The sequence below is a fragment of the Prionailurus bengalensis genome, chromosome C2 (genome assembly GCF_016509475.1).
Source record: "Prionailurus bengalensis isolate Pbe53 chromosome C2, Fcat_Pben_1.1_paternal_pri, whole genome shotgun sequence".
NCBI lineage: Eukaryota > Metazoa > Chordata > Mammalia > Carnivora > Felidae > Prionailurus > Prionailurus bengalensis.
Window position 1 is genome coordinate 73069396 of NC_057350.1, and position 18872 is coordinate 73088267.

At 37.3% G+C, this 18872-nt stretch overlaps 1 protein-coding gene across 32 annotated transcripts in view; it reads right to left on the reverse strand.

Annotated features, from left to right (window-relative positions):
* DLG1 (discs large MAGUK scaffold protein 1) overlaps positions 1 to 18872 on the reverse strand; it is a 279606-nt gene that overhangs the window by 17447 nt on the left and 243287 nt on the right. For 18 of the 32 annotated variants that reach the window (XM_043594503.1, XM_043594514.1, XM_043594502.1 and 15 more), the window contains 4 exons: positions 18493 to 18528; positions 16546 to 16596; positions 15558 to 15659; positions 15141 to 15313 (listed from right to left, as the gene is read on the reverse strand). In XM_043594503.1, coding sequence (XP_043450438.1) covers positions 15141 to 15313; positions 15558 to 15659; positions 16546 to 16596; positions 18493 to 18528 — 362 coding nt within the window. The remainder of the gene's footprint in view (positions 1 to 15140; positions 15314 to 15557; positions 15660 to 16545; positions 16597 to 18492; positions 18529 to 18872) is intronic. The other 14 variants (XM_043594508.1, XM_043594528.1, XM_043594523.1 and 11 more) reach the window with 2 other exon arrangements.

The window sequence follows — 18872 nt, forward strand, 5'->3', positions numbered from 1 at the left end:
GATAACCTTACTCTAGTTTTTTTTTTTAATATATGAAATTTATTGTCCAATTGGTTTCCATACAACACCCAGTGCTCATCCCAAAAGGTGCCCTCCTCAATACCCATCATCCACCCTCTCCTCCCTCCCACCCCCCATCAACCCTCAGTTTGTTCTCAGTTTTTAACAGTCTCTTATGCTTTGGCTCTCTCCCAGTCTAACCTTTTTTTTTTTTTTTTTTCCTTCCCCTCCCCCATGGGTTCCTGTTAAGTTTCTCAGGATCCACATAAGAGTGAAACCATATGGTATCTGTCTTTTTCTGTATGGCTTATTTCACTTAGCATCACACTCCAGTTCCATCCATGTTGCTACAAAAGGCCATATTTCATTTTTTCTCATTGCCACATAGTATTCCATTGTGTATATAAACCACAATTTCTTTATCCATTCATCAGTTGATGGACATTTAGGCTCTTTCCATAATTTGGCTATTGTTGAGAGTGCTGCTATGAACATTGGGATACAAGTGGCCCTATGCATCAGTACTCCTGTATCCCTTGGATAAATTCCTAGCAGTGCTATTGCTGGGTCATAGGATAGGTCTATTTTTAATTTTCTGAGGAACCTCCACACTGCTTTCCAGAGCGGCTGCACCAATCTGCATGCCCACCAACAGTGCAAGAGGGTTCCCGTTTCTCCACATCCTCTCCAGCATCTATAGTCTCCTGATGTGTTCATTTTGGCCACTCTGACTGGCGTGAGGTGATACCTGAGTGTGGTTTTGATTTGTATTTCCCTGATCAGGAGCGACGCTGAACATCTTTTCATGTGCCTGTTGGCCATCCGGATGTCTTCTTTAGAGAAGTGTCTATTCATGTTTTCTGCCCATTTCTTCACTGGGTTATTTGTTTTTCGGGTGTGGAGTTTGGTGAGCTCTTTATAGATTTTGGATACTAGCCCTTTGTCCGATATGTCATTTGCAAATATCTTTTCCCATTCCATTGGTTGCCTTTTAGTTTTGTTGGTTGTTTCCTTTGCTGTGCAGAAGCTTTTTATCTTCATAAGGTCCCAGTAATTCACTTTTGCTTTTAATTCCCTTGCCTTTGGGGATGTGTCGAGGAAGAAATTGTTGCAGCTGAGGTCAGAGAGGTCTTTTCCTGCTTTCTCCTCTAAGGTTTTGATGGTTTCCTGTCTCACATTCAGGTCCTTTATCCATTTTGAGTTTATTTTTGTGAATGGTGTGAGAAAGTGGTCTAGTTTCAACCTTCTGCATGTTGCTGTCCAGTTCTCCCAGCACCATTTGTTAAAGAGGCTGTCTTTTTTCCATTGGATGTTCTTTCCTGCTTTGTCAAAGATGAGTTGGCCATACGTTTGTGGGTCTAGTTCTGGGGTTTCTATTCTATTCCATTGGTCTATGTGTCTGTTTTGGTGCCAGTACCATGCTGTCTTGATGATGACAGCTTTGTAGTAGAGGCTAAAGTCTGGGATTGTGATGCCTCCTGCTTTGGTCTTCTTCAAAATTACTTTGGCTATTCGGGGCCTTTTGTGGTTCCATATGAATTTTAGGATTGCTTGTTCTAGTTTCGAGAAGAATGCTGGTGCAATTTTGATTGGGATTGCATTGAATGTGTAGATAGCTTTGGGTAGTATTGACATTTTGACAATATTTATTTTTCCAATCCATGAGCAGGGAATGTCTTTCCATTTCTTTAAATCTTCTTCAATTACCTTCATAAGCTTTCTATAGTTTTCAGCATACAGATCCTTTACATCTTTGGTTAGATTTATTCCTAGGTATTTTATGCTTCTTGGTGCAATTGTGAATGGGATCAGTTTCTTTATTTGTCTTTCTGTTGCTTCATTGTTAGTGTATAAGAATGCAACTGATTTCTGTACATTGATTTTGTATCCTGCAACTTTGCTGAATTCCTGTATCAGTTCTAGCAGACTTTTGGTGGAGTCTATCGGATTTTCCATGTATAATAGCATCTCATCTGCAAAAAGCGAAAGCTTGACTTCATCTTTGCCAATTTTGATGCCTTTGATTTCCTTTTGTTGTCTGATTGCTGATGCTAGAACTTCCAGCACTATGTTAAACAGCAGCGGTGAGAGTGGGCATCCCTGTCGTGTTCCTGATCTCAGGGAAAAAGCTCTCAGTTTTTCCCTGTTGAGGATGATGTTAGCTGTGGGCTTTTCATAAATGGCTTTTATGATCTTTAAGTATGTTCCTTCTATCCCGACTTTCTCAAGGGTTTTTATTAAGAAAGGGTGCTGGATTTTGTCAAAGGCCTTTTCTGCATCGATTGACAGGATCATATGGTTCTTCTCTTTTTTTTTGTTAATGTGATGTATCACGTTGATTGATTTGCGAATGTTGAACCAGCCCTGCATCCCAGGAATGAATCCCACTTGATCATGGTGAATAATTCTTTTTATATGCCGTTGAATTCGATTTGCTAGTATCTTATTGAGAATTTTTGCATCCATATTCATCAGGGATATTGGCCTGTAGTTCTCTTTTTTTACTGTGTCTCTGTCTGGCTTAGGAATCAAAGTAATACTGGCTTCATAGAATGAGTCTGGAAGTTTTCCTTCCCTTTCTATTTCTTGGAATAGCTTGAGAACGATAGGTATTATCTCTGCTTTAAACGTCTGGTAGAACTCCCCTGGGAAGCCATCTGGTCCTGGACTCTTATTTGTTGGGAGATTTTTTTTTTTTTTTCAACATTTATTTATTTTTTGGGACAGAGAGAGACAGAGCATGAACGGGGGAGGGGCAGAGAGAGAGGGAGACACAGAATCGGAAACAGGCTCCAGGCTCTGAGCCATCAGCCCAGAGCCTGACGCGGGGCTCGAACTCGCGGACCGCGAGATCGTGACCTGGCTGAAGTCGGACGCTTAACCGACTGCGCCACCCAGGCGCCCCTGTTGGGAGATTTTTGATAACCGATTCAATTTCTTCACTGGTTATGGGTCTGTTCAAGCTTTCTATTTCCTCCTGATTGAGTTTTGGAAGAGTGTGGGTGTTCAGGAATTTGTCCATTTCTTCCAGGTTGTCCAATTTGTTGGCATATAATTTTCCATAGTATTCCCTGATAATTGTTTGTATCTCTGAGGGATTGGTTGTAATAATTCCATTTTCATTCATGATTTTATCTATTTGGGTCATCTCCCTTTTCTTTTTGAGAAGCCTGGCTAGAGGTTTGTCAATTTTGTTTATTTTTTCAAAAAACCAACTCTTGGTTTCGTTGATCTGCTCTACAGTTTTTTTTAGATTCTATATTGTTTATTTCTGCTCTGATCTTTATTATTTCTCTTCTTCTGCTGGGTTTAGGCTGCCTTTGCTGTTCTGCTTCTATTTCCTTTAGGTGTGCTGTTAGATTTTGTATTTGGGATTTTTCTTGTTTCTTGAGATAGGCCTGGATTGCAATGTATTTTCCTCTCAGGACTGCCTTCGCTGCGTCCCAAAGTGTTTGGATTGTTGTATTTTCATTTTCGTTTGTTTCCATATATTTTTTAATTTCTTCTCTAATTGCCTGGTTGACCCACTCATTCGTTAGTAGGGTGTTCTTTAACCTCCATGCTTTTGGAGGTTTTCCAGACTTTTTTCTGTGGTTGATTTCAAGCTTCATAGCATTGTGGTCTGAAAGTATGCATGGTATAATTTCAATTCTTGTAAACTTATGAAGGGCTGTTTTGTGACCCAGTATATGATCTATCTTGGAGAATGTTCCATGTGCACTCGAGAAGAAAGTATATTCTGTTGCTTTGGGATGCAGAGTTCTAAATATATCTGTCAAGTCCATCTGATCCAATGTCTCATTCAGGGCCCTTGTTTCTTTATTGACCGTGTGTCTAGATGATCTATCCATTTCTGTAAGTGGGGTATTAAAGTCCCCTGCAATTACCACATTCTTCTCAATAAGGTTGCTTATGTTTATGAGTAATTGTTGTATATATTTGGGGGCTCCGGTATTCGGCGCATAGACATTTATAATTGTTAGCTCTTCCTGATGGATAGACCCTGTAACTATTATATAATGTCCTTCTTCATCTCTTGTTACAGCCTTTAATTTAAAGTCTAGTTTGTCTGGGGGCGCCTGGGTGGCGCAGTCGGTTAAGCGTCCGATTTCAGCCAGGTCACGATCTCACGGTCCGTGAGTTCGAGCCCCGCGTCGGGCTCTGGGCTGATGGCTCGGAGCCTGGAGCCTGTTTCCGATTCTGTGTCTCCCTCTCTCTCTGCCCCACCCCCGTTCATGCTCTGTCTCTCTCTGTCCCAAAAATAAATAAATGTTGAAAAAAAAATTAAAAAAAAAAATAAAGTCTAGTTTGTCTGATATAAGTATGGCTACTCCAGCTTTCTTTTGGCTTCCAGTCGCATGATAAATCATTCTCCATCCCCTCACTCTCAATCTAAAGGTGTCCTCAGGTCTAAAATGAGTCTCTTGTAGACAGCAAATAGGTGGGTCTTGTTTTTTTATCCATTCTGATACTCTATGTCTTTTGGTTGGCGCATTTAATCCATTTACATTCAGTGTTATTATAGAAAGATACGGGTTTAGAGTCATTGTGATGTCTGTATGTTTTATGCTTGTAGTGATGTCTCTGGTACTTTGTCTCACAGGGTCCCCCTTAGGATCTCTTGTAGGGCTGGTTTAGTGGTGACAAATTCCTTCAGTTTTTGTTTGTTTGGGAAGACCTTTATCTCTCCTTCTATTCTAAATGACAGACTTGCTGGATAAAGGATTCTCGGCTGCATATTTTTTCTGTCTAGCACACTGAAAATCTCGTGCCAATTCTTTCTGGCCTGCCAAGTTTCAAAAGAGAGATCAGTCACGAGTCTTATAGGTCTCCCTTTATATGTGAGGGCACGTTTACCCCTTGCTGCTTTCAGAATTTTCTCTTTATCCTTGTATTTTGCCAGTTTCACTATGATATGTCGTGCAGAAGATCGATTCAAGTTACGTCTGAAGGGAGTTCTCTGTGCCTCTTGGATTTCAATGCCTTTTTCCTTCCCCAGTTCAGGGAAGTTCTCAGCTATTATTTCTTCAAGTACCCCTTCAGCACCTTTCCCTCTCTCTTCCTCCTCTGGGATACCAATTATGCGTCTATTATTTCTTTTTAGTGTATCACTTAGTTCTCTAATTTTCCCCTCATACTCCTGGAATTTTTGGCTCTTTTTCTAAGCTTCCTCTTTTTCCATAACTTTATCTTCTAGTTCACCTATTCTCTCCTCTGCCTCTTCAATCCGAGCCGTCGTCATTTCCATTTTGTTTTGCATTTTGTTTAAAGCGTTTTTCAGCTCCTCGTGACTGTTCCTTAGTCCCTTGATCTCTGTAGCAAGAGATTCTCTGCTGTCCTCTATACTGTTTTCAAGCCCAGCGATTAATTTTATGACTATTATTCTAAATTCACTTTCTGTTATATTATTTAAATCCTTTTTGATCAGCTCATTAGCTGTTGTTATTTCCTGGAGATTCTTCTGAGGGGAATTCTTCCGCTTGGTCATTTTGGATAGTCCCTGGCATGGTGAGGACCTGCAGGGCACTTCCCCTGTGCTGTGGTGTATAACTGGAGTTGGTGGGCGGGGCCGCAGTCCGACCTGATGTCTGCCCCCAGCCCACCGCTGGGGCCACAGTCAGACTGGTGTGTGCCTTCTCTTCCCTTCTCCTAGGGGCGGGATTCACTGTGGGGTGGCGTGGCCCGTCTGGGCTACTTGCACACTGCCAGGCTGGTGGTGCTGGGGATCTGGCGTATTAGCTGGGGTGGGTAGGCAAGGTGCACGGGGGCAGGAGGGGAAGGCTTAGCTCGCTTCTCCTTAAGTGATCCACTTCAGGAGGGGCCCTGTGGCAGCGGGAGGGAGTCAGATCCGGTGCCGGAGGTTTGGCTCCGCAGAAGCACAGAGTTGGGTGTTTGCGCGGAGCGAGCAAGTTCCCTGGCAGGAACTGGTTCTCTTTGGGATTTAGGCTGGGGGATGGGCGGGGGAGATGGCGCTGGCGAGCGCCTTTGTTACCCACCAAACTGAGCTCTGTCGTCCGGGGGCTCAGCAGCTCTCCCTCCCTTTGTCCTCCAGCCTTTCCGCTTTCCGAGCAGAGCTGTTAACTTATGACCTCCCAGACGCTAAGTCGCGCTTGCTGTCGGAACACAGTCCGTCAGGCCTCTCCGCTTTTGCCAGCCAGACTCGGGGGCTCTGCTTGGCCAGCGAGCCGCCCCTCCGCCCCGGCTCCCTCTGGCCAGTCCGTGGAGCGCGCTTGGCTCCGGCGACTCCGTTCTGCTAATCCTCTGGCGGTTTTCTGGGTTATTTAGGCAGGTGTAGGTGGAATCTAAGTGATCAGCAGGACGCGCGGTGAGCCCAGCGTCCTCCTACGCCGCCATCTTCCTCTGTCTTGACCCTACTCTAGTTTTTTTTAAGTGACTTTCATTTTATAATTGTCTTTAATTTTGTAATACTTTATAATTTATTTTACAAAATAAATTTTATGATAGATTTTGAATGGTTTCCCAGGTATACTACTATCTGAAAATCTAGCTAGTTTTACTTTCCCCCCAATTCTATGCCTCTAATTGACTTCTCTGGTCTAACAGCATTGACTAATGCCTCAAGTACAATGAATACCTTGGGTACAATGTTGAATAGTAGTGGAGATAACAGACATCCTTGCTTTGTTCTTCAACATAATGGAATTTCCTCGTATTTTGCCTTGTATTTTTCCCATTAAATATTTAAAAGAATATGTATCCATCCATTCATCCATCTAAGTCTCTATTTACAGCTTTTAAAAATTTATTTATCTCTACACCCCACGTGGGACTTGAACTCATGACCTGGAAATCAAGAGTCACATGCTCTTTTGACTGAGTCAGCCAAGTGCTCCATCTCCTTTTCTTTTTTAAAAGTAACACCAATCTCTGTATTTTTAAGTTTTTCTTCCCCCTGGTAAGGTACTGAATTCTACCAAAAGATTTTTAGGCATCTGGAAATTTTTGATTTTTCTCTTTAGATCTGTGGTAGATTATATTGATGAATTTTCTAACTTTGAGCTGACCTTAAATTTCTTTAAGGTCATAACCATTTATTTGGTTATGGGTCATAACCCATTTGGTTATGGTGTATTAGTTTTGCAACGTGCTATGGGATTCTGTTTCCTAAAATATTTAATGTTTTTGCATTAGTATTTGATATTGGTTTATGATTTTTTCTGTCTCTAGCTGGCTTAGATATCAATATTATACTTGCTTCATAAAAAGAATGCTCTTGAATAGTTTGTAGAGCTTTAGAACAGTCTAACCTTTGGGATTAGATAGAATTCTCCTGTGAAGCCATCTGTGCCTGGTGCTCTTTGTGGGTGGGGTAGTTCCTTGATAACGTGCTCTATTTCTTCTAAAGAAAGCTTTCCATTTCTGACAGGTCAATTTTGGTATACCATAGTTTTCTAAAAAAATTTCCATTGCAACCAAGTTTTTCCCCCCTCATGTTTCTTTATTTTGACAGAGAGAGAAATAGAGACTGATCAGGGGAGGGGCAGAGAAAGAGGGAGACAGAATCTCAAGCAGGTTCTTCACTGTCAGCACAGAGCCTGATGCGGGGCTTGAACTCACGAACTGTGAGATCATGACCTGAGCTAAAATCAAGAGTCGGACACTTAACCAACTGAGCCACTGAGGCGCCCTGCAACCAAGTTTGAAATTTATTTATATACAAACACCTGCATGGCTCAGTTGGTCCAACTCTTGGTTTTGGCTCAGGTCATTATCTCATGGTTTCATGAGTTTGAGCCCCACATCAGGCTCTGTGCTGGCAGTGCAAAACCTACTTGGGATTTTCTCTCTCTCCCTCTCTGTCTCTGCCCCTCCACCACTTGTGCTTTCTCTGTCTCTCAAAATAAACAAACTTAAAAAAATATTATTTATATACAGATATAGAAAGTAGTCTTGTGATTTCCTCTTATTTCAATGGTATGTTCCCTTGTCATTTCCTGTTTCTATTACTTGTTATTTTTCTTCTTAAAAAATTCAGGTCAACTCATGGTTTGTCTATTGTGTTAACTTTTTCTAGATTTTCTACTTTTCTATTTTCTACCTTAAATTCTTAAAAAAATTTTTATTAATTACTTTTATTGTAAAAAAGAATATATGTGAGTTGACAATTCAGAAAGGATATAGTAGGGGTGCATGGGTGAGCATGGGCTCAGTCAGTTAAGTGTCCCATTCTTGATCTCAGCTCAGGTCATGATCTCAATTCGTGAGAACCACTGGTCTGCTTTCTGTTATTAGAGATTATCGTTGTATGAACATATGTTCTCTTTTCTCCAGAAGTGGATCATATGGTAGGTGTATGTTTAAACTCTTTTTCAAAGTGGTTGTATGTTTTTATTTTCTCACCCAGCAAAGTCTATGAGAGTTCTGATTGCTCTATAGCTCTGTCAAAGCTTGGTAATTCTGATGGGTGTGTAGTGGCACCTAATTATGGTTTCAATTTGCATTTCCCTAATGACTGATTATGATGGATGTCTTTTCATGTTTTTATTGGCCACTTGTATATCTTCTTTAGAGAAATGTCTTTTTAAATACTTTGCCCATTAGAAAACTTTTTTATATACTAGATTGAAGAGTAGTAATTATGAAAAAGTAACTAAAATGTATGAGGAGACTAAAGGAAGACAGGGGTTACTTTGGTTAAATTTGTTTGTAAAAATTCAACTTGGAATGTTCTTTCCCTCCAGATGCAGGGGAGGGTCTGTTACATATGGGAGTTTTATCTCCTGTTTTCAGGAGGAAAAGGGGAAATCATTGTGCCTTTCTTACACCTGTTGTTTTTCAAGTGCCTTTAGCTCAAAATAGTCAATATATCAAACTGGCGTATTTTGGGGTGGCATATTCTGAGCCCACTCTAAGCCCTGTGTCACCCTCGGTCTCACTCTGGAGAACTCAGGTGGGCTTTAGAGTTGGTGTACAAGGTGATGGTAACAGCCTGTGGTGGGGTGTGAGGAAGTCAAAATGTGCACAAGAGTAAAACCAACTCAAAACTCTACCTTTGTACCAATGGTTACCAGAGGGGAGGTGGGTATGTGGGTGGGTGAAATAGGTGACGGGATTAAAGAGCACACTTACCACAATGAGCATGGAGTAATATATGGAATTGCTGAATTACCATATTGTACACCTGAAGCTTATATAACACTGTATGTTATCAATACTGGAATTAAAATAAAAAACTTAATAAAAATAAATAACATAAAAAAAGAAAACTTTTTTAAAATTCGAGGGGGGGGGAAGGGGAAAGAGGGAACAGGGGAAAGGGGGAGAGGGGCAGAGGGGGGGAGAGGGAGAGGGTGGGGAGACAGAAAGGTGGGGAGAGAGAGACGGGGGGGGAGAGAGAGAGAGAGAGAGATAGACAGACAGACAGACAGCAGCGAAGGGGCAGGGAGAAGAGACAGAATCTCAAGGAGGCTCGGGCCTTATCAGCACAGAGCCTGACATGAAGCTTGACCCTACCAACAGTGAGATCATGACCTGAGCTGAAACTGAGAATCTGATTCTCAACTGACTGAGCCACCAAGGTGCCCCAATAGTTTGCCCATTTTTAAATTGGGTTGTCTTTATTATTGTAAGAGTTCTTTACATATTCCGGATAAAAGTCTTTCATGAGATGAAAATATATGTATGATTTGAAAGTATTTTCTCCTACTATATGACTTGTCTTTTTATTCCTTTAACAGTGTTTTTTAGGAGCAGAAATTTTAATTTCGATGAAATCCAATTTGTCATTATTTTCTTTTATGGATTGTGTTTTTGCTATACTATCTTAGAAACCTTTGCCAAAACCAGTCATTAAGATTCTTCTCCAATGTTTTCTTCAACAAGGTTTATAGTTTTAGGGTTTACATTTATAATCTATTTTTAGTTAATTTTTGTATATGATATGAGGCATGGCTAGTCAATTGCTCCAGCACCATTTGCTGAAAAGACAATCCCTTTGTCCACTGATCTGCTGTTGTACTTTTGTCCACAGTTGCCCATATATACATGGGTCCATTTAAGAATTCTCTAGTAAGTCCTGATGTACTTGTATGTCTTCATGCCACTACCACAGTATCTTGATTACTGTATTTTTATAAGTCTCAAAACACGCAGTGTGAGTCCTTCATCTTGGATTTTTTTCGAAGTTGTTTTGGCTATTCTAGATTTTTGCATTTCCTATAAGCTTTACAATTAGCATGTTATTTTCTACAAAAAGATCTGCTTAGAATTTTTTTATTAAAATGTTTTTAATGTTTATTTATTTTTGACAGAGAGAGAGAGAGAGAGAGAGAGAGAGAGAGAGAGAGAGAATATGAATCTGAAGCAGGCTCCAGGCTCTTAGCTGTCAGCACAGAGCCTGATGTGGGGCCTTGAACCAACCACCCACAAATCATGATCTAAGCTGAAGTCGGAGGCTTAACCAACTGAGCCATCCAGATGCCCCTACTCAGATTTTGATTGGAGTTGTACTGAGTCTACAAGCTCAACTTAGAGGTAACTGACATCTACATAATATGAAGTCTTAGAAACCATGAACATAGTGTATTTCTCCACTTATTTAGGTCTTTAATTCTCTCAGCAATGCTCTGTGGTTCTTAGTGTACTGATCTATAAATCTTGTGTCAGATTTATTTCTAAGTATTTAATATTTTTTGAGACTACTATAAGTAATGGTTTTCACAATTTCAACTTACGTGTGGTTTAAGTATATAGGATTTGTATAATGAATGATACTGTACCCTTCATTCTTGCTCAACTTATTTTTAAAAAATGTTTATTTTTGAGAGAGAGAGAGTGTGCATGCATGTGTGAGCAGGGGGGGGGGGGGAGGGAGAGAGAGAGAGAGAGAGAGAGAGAGAGAGAGAGAGAATGAATCTTAAGCAGGCTCCTAGCAGTCAGGGCAGCACATGACATGGGGCTTGAACCCACGAACTGTGAGATCATGACTTGAGCTTAAATCAAGGGTTGGACACTTAACTGACTGAGCCACCCAGGCATCCCTGTTGCTAAACTTACAAATTCTAGTAGTTTTTTTGGGGTAAATTCTATCAGACTTTTTACATAGGCCATCACGTCATCTGTAAATGAACACAATTTTACTTCTTCCTCTCCAAACTGAAAAACTTTTATTTCTTCTTTTGACTTATTGCGCAGGCTAGGACTTGTAGCATAATGCTGAAAACAAGTGGTAAAAATAGATATCCTTGATATGTTTCTGATGGGTGTTGGATTTTGTCAAATGCTTTTCTTTAACTCTAGAGATAATTTTATGATTTTCCTTTTTTAGGAAAAAAAGGAACCATGAGTTCCTTTTTAATATGGTGAGTTACACTAACTGATTTTCTAGTATTTACCTTCTATTCACTGCATAAATCCTACTTGGCAGTGGCATATTATCCTTTTTATATATTAAGATTCAACTTGCTAAAATTTTGCTTAGCATTTCTGTAGATGTGTTCCTAAGAAATATTGGTCTGTAGTTTTTTTGTGTTTTCAGATTTAGAAATTTAGGTAATGTTGGACTCACAGAACGAATTGGACAGTACTCCCTCTTTTTAAATTTTATAGTAAAAATGGGTATGAATTCTTCCTTAAATGTTTGGTAGAATTTATTAGTGAAGCCACATGGAACTGGCGATTTTTGTGTGTGTGACTTTTAAATGTAAATCAATCTCTTTAGAGCATATATGACTATTCAAGTGGTATATTTCTTAAGTAAGCTTAAGTAGTTTATTTCTTTCAAGGAATTTATCCATTTCTTTTTTTTTTTAATTTTTAAATATTTATTTATTTCTGAGACAGAGAGAGACACAGCATCAGTGGGGGAGGGGCAGAGAGAGGGAGACACAGAATCAGAAGCAGCTCCAGGCTCTGAGTTGTCAGCACACAGCCTGATACGGGGCTCCAACTCACAAACTGTGAGATCATGACCTGAGCTGAAGTTCGTCACTCAACCGACTGAGCCACCCAGGCATCCCTGAATTATCCATTTCAACTAAATTGTTGAACTGAGTGGTATAAAGTTGTTCCTAATATTCTTTGATTTTCCTTTTAATATTTATAAATTGTCATCTCTCCCATTTCTGTTTTTTTCTTTTATACACCAGTGTTTATTATTATTATTCTTTAAGCAAGATAGTATAATATAGTGTTTTTAGTTTAGTTTTAATTTTGTGAGATGGTTTTATTTTTTTAATTTTTTTAATATATGAAATTTATTGTCAAACTGGTTTCCATACAACACCCAGTGCTCATCCCAAAAGATGCCCTCTTCAATACCCATCACCTACCCTCCCCTCCCTCCCACGCCCCATCAACCCTCAGTTTGTTCTCAGTCTTTAAGAGTCTCTTATGCTTTGGCTCTCTCTCACTTTAACCTCTCTCTCTCTTTTTTTTTCCTTCCCCTCCCCCATGGGTTTCTTTAAGTTTCTCAGGATCCACATAAGAGTGAAACCATATGGTATCTGTCTTTCTCTGTATGGCTTATTTCACTTAGCATCACACTCTCCGATTCCATCCACGTTGCTACAAAGGGCCATATTTCATTCTTTCTCATTGCCACGTAGTACTCCATTGTGTATATAAACCACAATTTCTTTATCCATTCATCAGTTGATGGACATTCAGGCTCTTTCCATATCTTGGCTATTGTTGAGAGTGCTGCTATAAACATTGGGGTACAAGTGCCCCTATGCATCAGTACTCCTGTATCCCTTGATCTCTCCCATTTCTGATATTGATAATTTGTCTTTTCTCTTTTACTGATCAGATTAAACATTTATTAATGACTCTGATCTTCTCAAAGAACCAATTTTGGGTTTCATCGATTGGGTTTCATTGATTATTGCTTTTTGTTTTCTTTTTCTGTTTTCCTCTATTATTTTTATTATTTCCTTCCTTCTGCCTATCATATAATTTTTGTTTTTATTTTTACTATGCCCTCCCTTTCTCTCTTTCTAGTCTTTTACTTATTCTTATTTATTTACTTATTCTTATTTATTTTTGTTTGGAAAAGTTTTTAAGGCTGTGAATTTTCTTGTGATCACTTTTAAATGTATCCCATGGATTCTGATATGTACTGTTTTCGTTATTAAGAAAACTTATAATTTCATTTTGTATTTTCTCTTTCATGTAATAGTTAACAGATAGTTTTAAAATTTCTAGTTGGGTGGGCCTTACTGTTTCTGATTTTCTCATCATTTATAGCTTTACTGCATTGTGATCAGAGCAGAACTTGTAATATTCTTACTTTATGGAACTTTCTAATATTTTCTTCTCTACATGGCTTGCACAAGAAATAGCTTGCTGTGACTTGGTGTTTACTTTTCCGTTTGTCAGTAATTTGAAGTTTGGACATTATCTTTCAGTTAGGGTGAGGATGTGGTTTTTTACATTTTTAAAAAATTTAGAAGAAATATAACATCATGAATAAAGCTAAAGCTATAATTTTCTTCCCTTTCCTCCCAAAGGAAAACCAGTGAATAGTGGCTTATGTATATTCCTGAAATACGTGTGTATGATTCCCATCCATGTTTTTATGTTTACCAAGCATGTATCCATAAACCATATAGGCTGTTTCATGTTATTTTAAAATTTATGTAGATAGTATCATACTGTATGTCTTCTTTGCAACTTCACAGTCATCATTATATTTTGAGATTTATTAATGTAGTTACACCTCACTAGTGAATATTCTAGTTTATTCACTCTAGCTGTTGTATCCCACTGCATAAATAAGTTAACTATCCGTTTTCCTTTTTTTTAATTATTAAAAAAATTTTTTATGCTTATTTATTTTTGAGAGAGAGAGTGAGAGCAAGCAGGGAGGGGCAGAGAAAGGGGGAGACACAAAATCTGAAGTAGGCTTCAGGCTCTGAGCTGTCAGCACAAAGCCCAACATGGAGCTTAAACTCACAGACTGTGAGATCATGACCTGAGTCAAAGTCAGTCGCTTAACCTAGTGAGCCACCCAGGCACCTCACCATTTCCCTTTGTTGATTCCAATTTTTCACTATTATAAAGAGCTATGAACATTCTTATACATAATCATCATAAGTAAATTTCTACTTAGATACCAAGAAGTGTATTTTTGAGTCACAGGGTACAAGCATTTATTTAGGTATTGCCAAACTCTTCTCAAAAGAAGTTCTGTTAATTTATAACCCACTAAAAATATCTAAGATTTCTATTTTCCCAAATTCTTGGCATCACTGGACATTTCCATTTAAAAAATTTTAAAAACGAATCAGAGTTAACCAAGCCTCTTATAAAAAAGAGTAGTATTTACAGATGGAAAACTGAGATGCTGAATTACTGCTTTATGTTTTACAGGTATTCCATTACCGAGTCTTAAACCACTAATTTTAAAGGTATAAAATAATTTCTTGATGTTTACTTTCTAGGTCCAAATAGTAATTTGAGCATAGCAGTTTGTCTGGAATACACGGTTTTGGCTTTACCATAAAACTGCTTTAACTCAATGTTAATACATCATCAGACTACATCATCATCTGAAGGATGCTCTCAGAAAATCTGTGCTGTTACAGAGCTGCTGAGCATTTTTTAAACTGTTGTTAATTAAATATGACTATTCGGGAGAAATTTTTATTTCGTCTTAGTACAAGAACAACTATACTTAAACATCTGGTTCATTGTTATTAATGAACATTGCTAGTCTTAGTTCTTTAATTATGCTAGACGTTTGGAAAGCTATTGCCAAGTACAAGGTCTATGTATAGCAAATGTATAGGACCTTATAAGAACAACCTCCCTTAGATTCATGTTACCATTTCTGTCCTCATTTTCTTTGTTGATCTTCCTTATCTACTGTCTGTATTTTTCTAAGTCATCTAAAATTAAGTATTTAGTTGAATTCATAATATTAAAATGATCAATGCTACAATATTTAGCCTATACTTTTTCAAAAATATGAATTAAAAGTTTCTATCCCATCATTCTTTTATACTGTCAAAGGCACATCTGATTAGAAACTATATTCTGGAATTGCTCTGGTACGTTTTTTTTTAAAGTTTTTATTTTTAAGTAATCTCTACATCTAACATAGGGCTTGAACTTATAACCCTGAGATCAAGAGTCATTTGCTTTACCGACTGAGCCAGCCAGGTGCCCATGGTGCTTACCTTTTCTGCTACTTCCCGCACAGACTGGACACTTGTTCCATACAGATGGTTATTATACTGGCCAGCTTCAATAAATTTATGCTCCTGGATATCTTTTTCCATCTGCTCTCTTGAAGTCACAAAATGATAATCTCTTCCATCTACCTCATAGTCTCGTTTTGGTCTAGTTGTATCTTCAATAGAAAATAACTTGAAGTGTTTAGTATTAACAAACATAACAAATCTATTTTCTGCTTAAATAATGTTTTGTTAAGTTTAACACAACAGCGATTAATTGAAACTTAAAAAGGGACAATAATATGGAGGAATAACGGATAACTTAGTATAAACCATTAAAAATGGTAATGTTTGCTTTTACGATACATGGTGACAAAATGTTAAGAACAATAATTAAGGATATTTATGTGGCTTACTTACGAGGAACACACGATCCAAATTTGTCAGGAAATTCAGAGATCAAGTCATCATTTATCCTGTCTTTCATAGGTCCCAATATGATCACTGGTCGAGTATAATTAACTGTAAAGATAAACTGCACGTTAAAAGGAATAAACACTCAACAAAAATCAATGTATTTCACCAGAGAATAAAAATATCTTTAAATGTTATAAAGAATATTTTTTTCTTTCTCCATCAATGATGCTGAACTTGCTAGTTTATACACTTTTCAGATCTTAAACTTAAGTTAATCTCCCATTAGAAGTCATAAACTTGGCAATTCAACCAAGTTAAATTCAGAATTTAGCAGATAGTGTTTCTCTACAATGCTAGTATCATCTCATTACAAATGAGAAAACACCAGTTTAGTGTTTTCTGATCCTTTCTGAAGTAGGAATTGTTAGGAAGCAGATCAAAGAAGGGCAAAAAAGAAACTGGGTGTAAGAAGTGATATAATTACAGGAGTGATCTAGAAAGATGATTTAATAGAAGTGGATTATACCTTACACTGGATTGTAAAGGATTATGCTAAAAGCAGGGAGATTGATAGGATCAGAATTATGGTAGGAGGGATGAAAAGAAGGTCATAAATAAGGAAGATAATGAGAGAAGGATAAATAGGACCTAGAAACTGACTGGACAAGGGAGATGAAAACAGAGAAAGATCAAAGATGTTTACAAAATTTTGAACAAGGGTCACTGAAGGACAGTGACACTATCATAAACACTGGAAAGAAGCTGCTTAGAAAATAAAATAGCAATATAAAACAGCTAATACAAAATGACTAAATTCTAACACTGTAAACTAAACCACACTTCACAAGATACATATAGCAAATTTCTATATTTATAGAAAAAAATATAGCAAAATTCTAATAAACATTATTTTGAGGTGTAAGTTAGACCTATTTTCCAAAGTAAGAAGTATATTTTTCTATTATATTATAAATCAACAGACTTCACAAACCTTCTTGTTGATTCACTGGCTCATAAGATAAGACATATTCTTCTTGACCACCTATTAGAAAGTTAAAATACAGATGAGAAAATCTATTAAGACAACTAATGCTAATTTAATTCGTCATACATAACATATAAATTACTGGCACTTTCCTGAGAAAACAGCAAAGATGTACTTTGTGAATTATTTCCAGCAAGATTTAGTTAAAAAAAAAAAAGAAAAAAAAAAAAAAGAAAAAAAAAGTGGCAAATTATAAAGTCATAAGTTTGATAAATGTAAAAAACAAAATATAAATGTGCTATTTAACAACTACTTTTCTGTTATTCTGTGTTTTAAACTATCATTAGATCTATTTAAAATCTTATTTGTGATGTCAAGCATGTGACATTAATTTTTATTCAGAAGCTGAGAACTAATAAGTCTCTTAAAGATTAACTTTTTAAAGAACAGTTCTACATATATATGCATATTTATGCAATTTACTGCTATTAAGAATATGTTGTTCTTTTGGTCCCACCAGATACAATATTTAACAGGATATATTTATTTTTTTTATAGTTATGATTATAATAAAAAATTTAATATAAAGGTAAAACTATAGTCACTATTTTACTGGTAAAAAAAATTCACTAATTGTTCTAATAATTCATTTATTCAATTAAAAATATAACATTTATGGGGCACCTGGGTGGCTCAGTCAGTTAAGCATCTGACTTTGGCTCAGGTCATGATCTTGCGGTTTTTGGGTTCAAGCCCTGCATGAAGCCCAGCACTCTGTGCTGAAAGCTCGAAGCCTGGAGACTGCTTCTGATTCTGTGCCTCCTTCTTTCTGCCCCTCCCCCACTCATGCTTGTGTCTCTCTCTCTCTCTCTCTCTCAGAAATAAACATTAAAAAATGAAAAAATAATATATATATAACATTTAAAGTGAGTTTAGTGGTGCCTGTGTGGCTCAGCTGGTTGAGTGTCCCAACTCTTGATTTTGGATCAGGTCATAATCCTGGGGTTGTGGGATCAAGCTCCATGTCTGGCTCCACGCTCTGTGTGGAGATGCTTAAGATGCCCTCCCTTTCTCTCCCTGCCCCTCTCCCATGCTATAATTAAAAAAAAAAAAAAAAAAAGGAAAAACAATATTAAAACAAAAAAATGAGTTTAAAAAAGCTTTAGATAAGGGTACTCCCTTCTACTACTAGATGGGATGCTGCTCAATTCATGAATTGCTTAATAAAGCCAATTAAAAAAAAAGTCTACAAATTATATCTTCACTCAGCAAAATGAACTAAAGAGAGAGTTAAAAATTCCTGGGATTCTTAACACACACACACACACACACACACACACACACACACACACACGTATAGAAAACAAACTAGGAAGGACTGTTACTTCAAGCAGTTCAATAAAAACAATCAATGTTGTATAATATATTTGAGGATATTCCCCTTGATTATCAAGATTCTATAGCAACCTTTTCATTAAATTTGTCACTGGTTTATATCACATGTATGCAGCTGTAGAGCTTTTAAATTCATATACTGGCTTTAAAAGTATATTTCACTGCTTTAAAAGTGTATTTCACTGTTTTATCTATTATCATAATGTATAAAATACATACTTACAAGCTGCTTTTTAAAGTACTGTAAAACATGGTTTATATATTAGCAAAAACATGCAATTTGAATATTCCACACCTAACAATTCATGCAAATGGTGAGACAGACAGTATATACTTTCATTACCTCTTTTTAGACTAGAAAGCTACTCAACTGCTCTATGGTGAGTTCTGATTACACATTAATAAAACACTAATAAGAAATCACATTCTCATACCAAAAAAAAGAAAATTGTTATGTAACTATTATGCAAAAAATAACAACCAATGAAATGAATGAGGGTTAAAAGTATATATTGTCAACATGAAAAAATATCAGAGACTGATATTAACAGGATGGACCTTTTGAGCAGCCATACTCATCTGTAATCAAGATTACTTTCACATTAGACAGCAGTAAAAAAAAAAAAGTTAGAAAAGCAATTTTAATTTTTACGGTACCACAACTGATAAATTCATGCACTCCCCCTGTTACTCCCATGCCCAAATCTGTTAAAAAAACTTCACATGCTTGCATAGTTCACTTAACAATATGATACCAAGAATGTAACACAGTACACCAGAAAGAAATCAGTATTATTGTTTGAGCAACTGTTGAAAAATTTTCCTTCATCGTGTATGTTCACCAGACGCTGGTAATAAATAATAACTTAACCCAGAACAGTTAACCCAGAACTGGTGACAAAGAATAAAAAAGGACACAAAGCTAACAAAAATTTAGC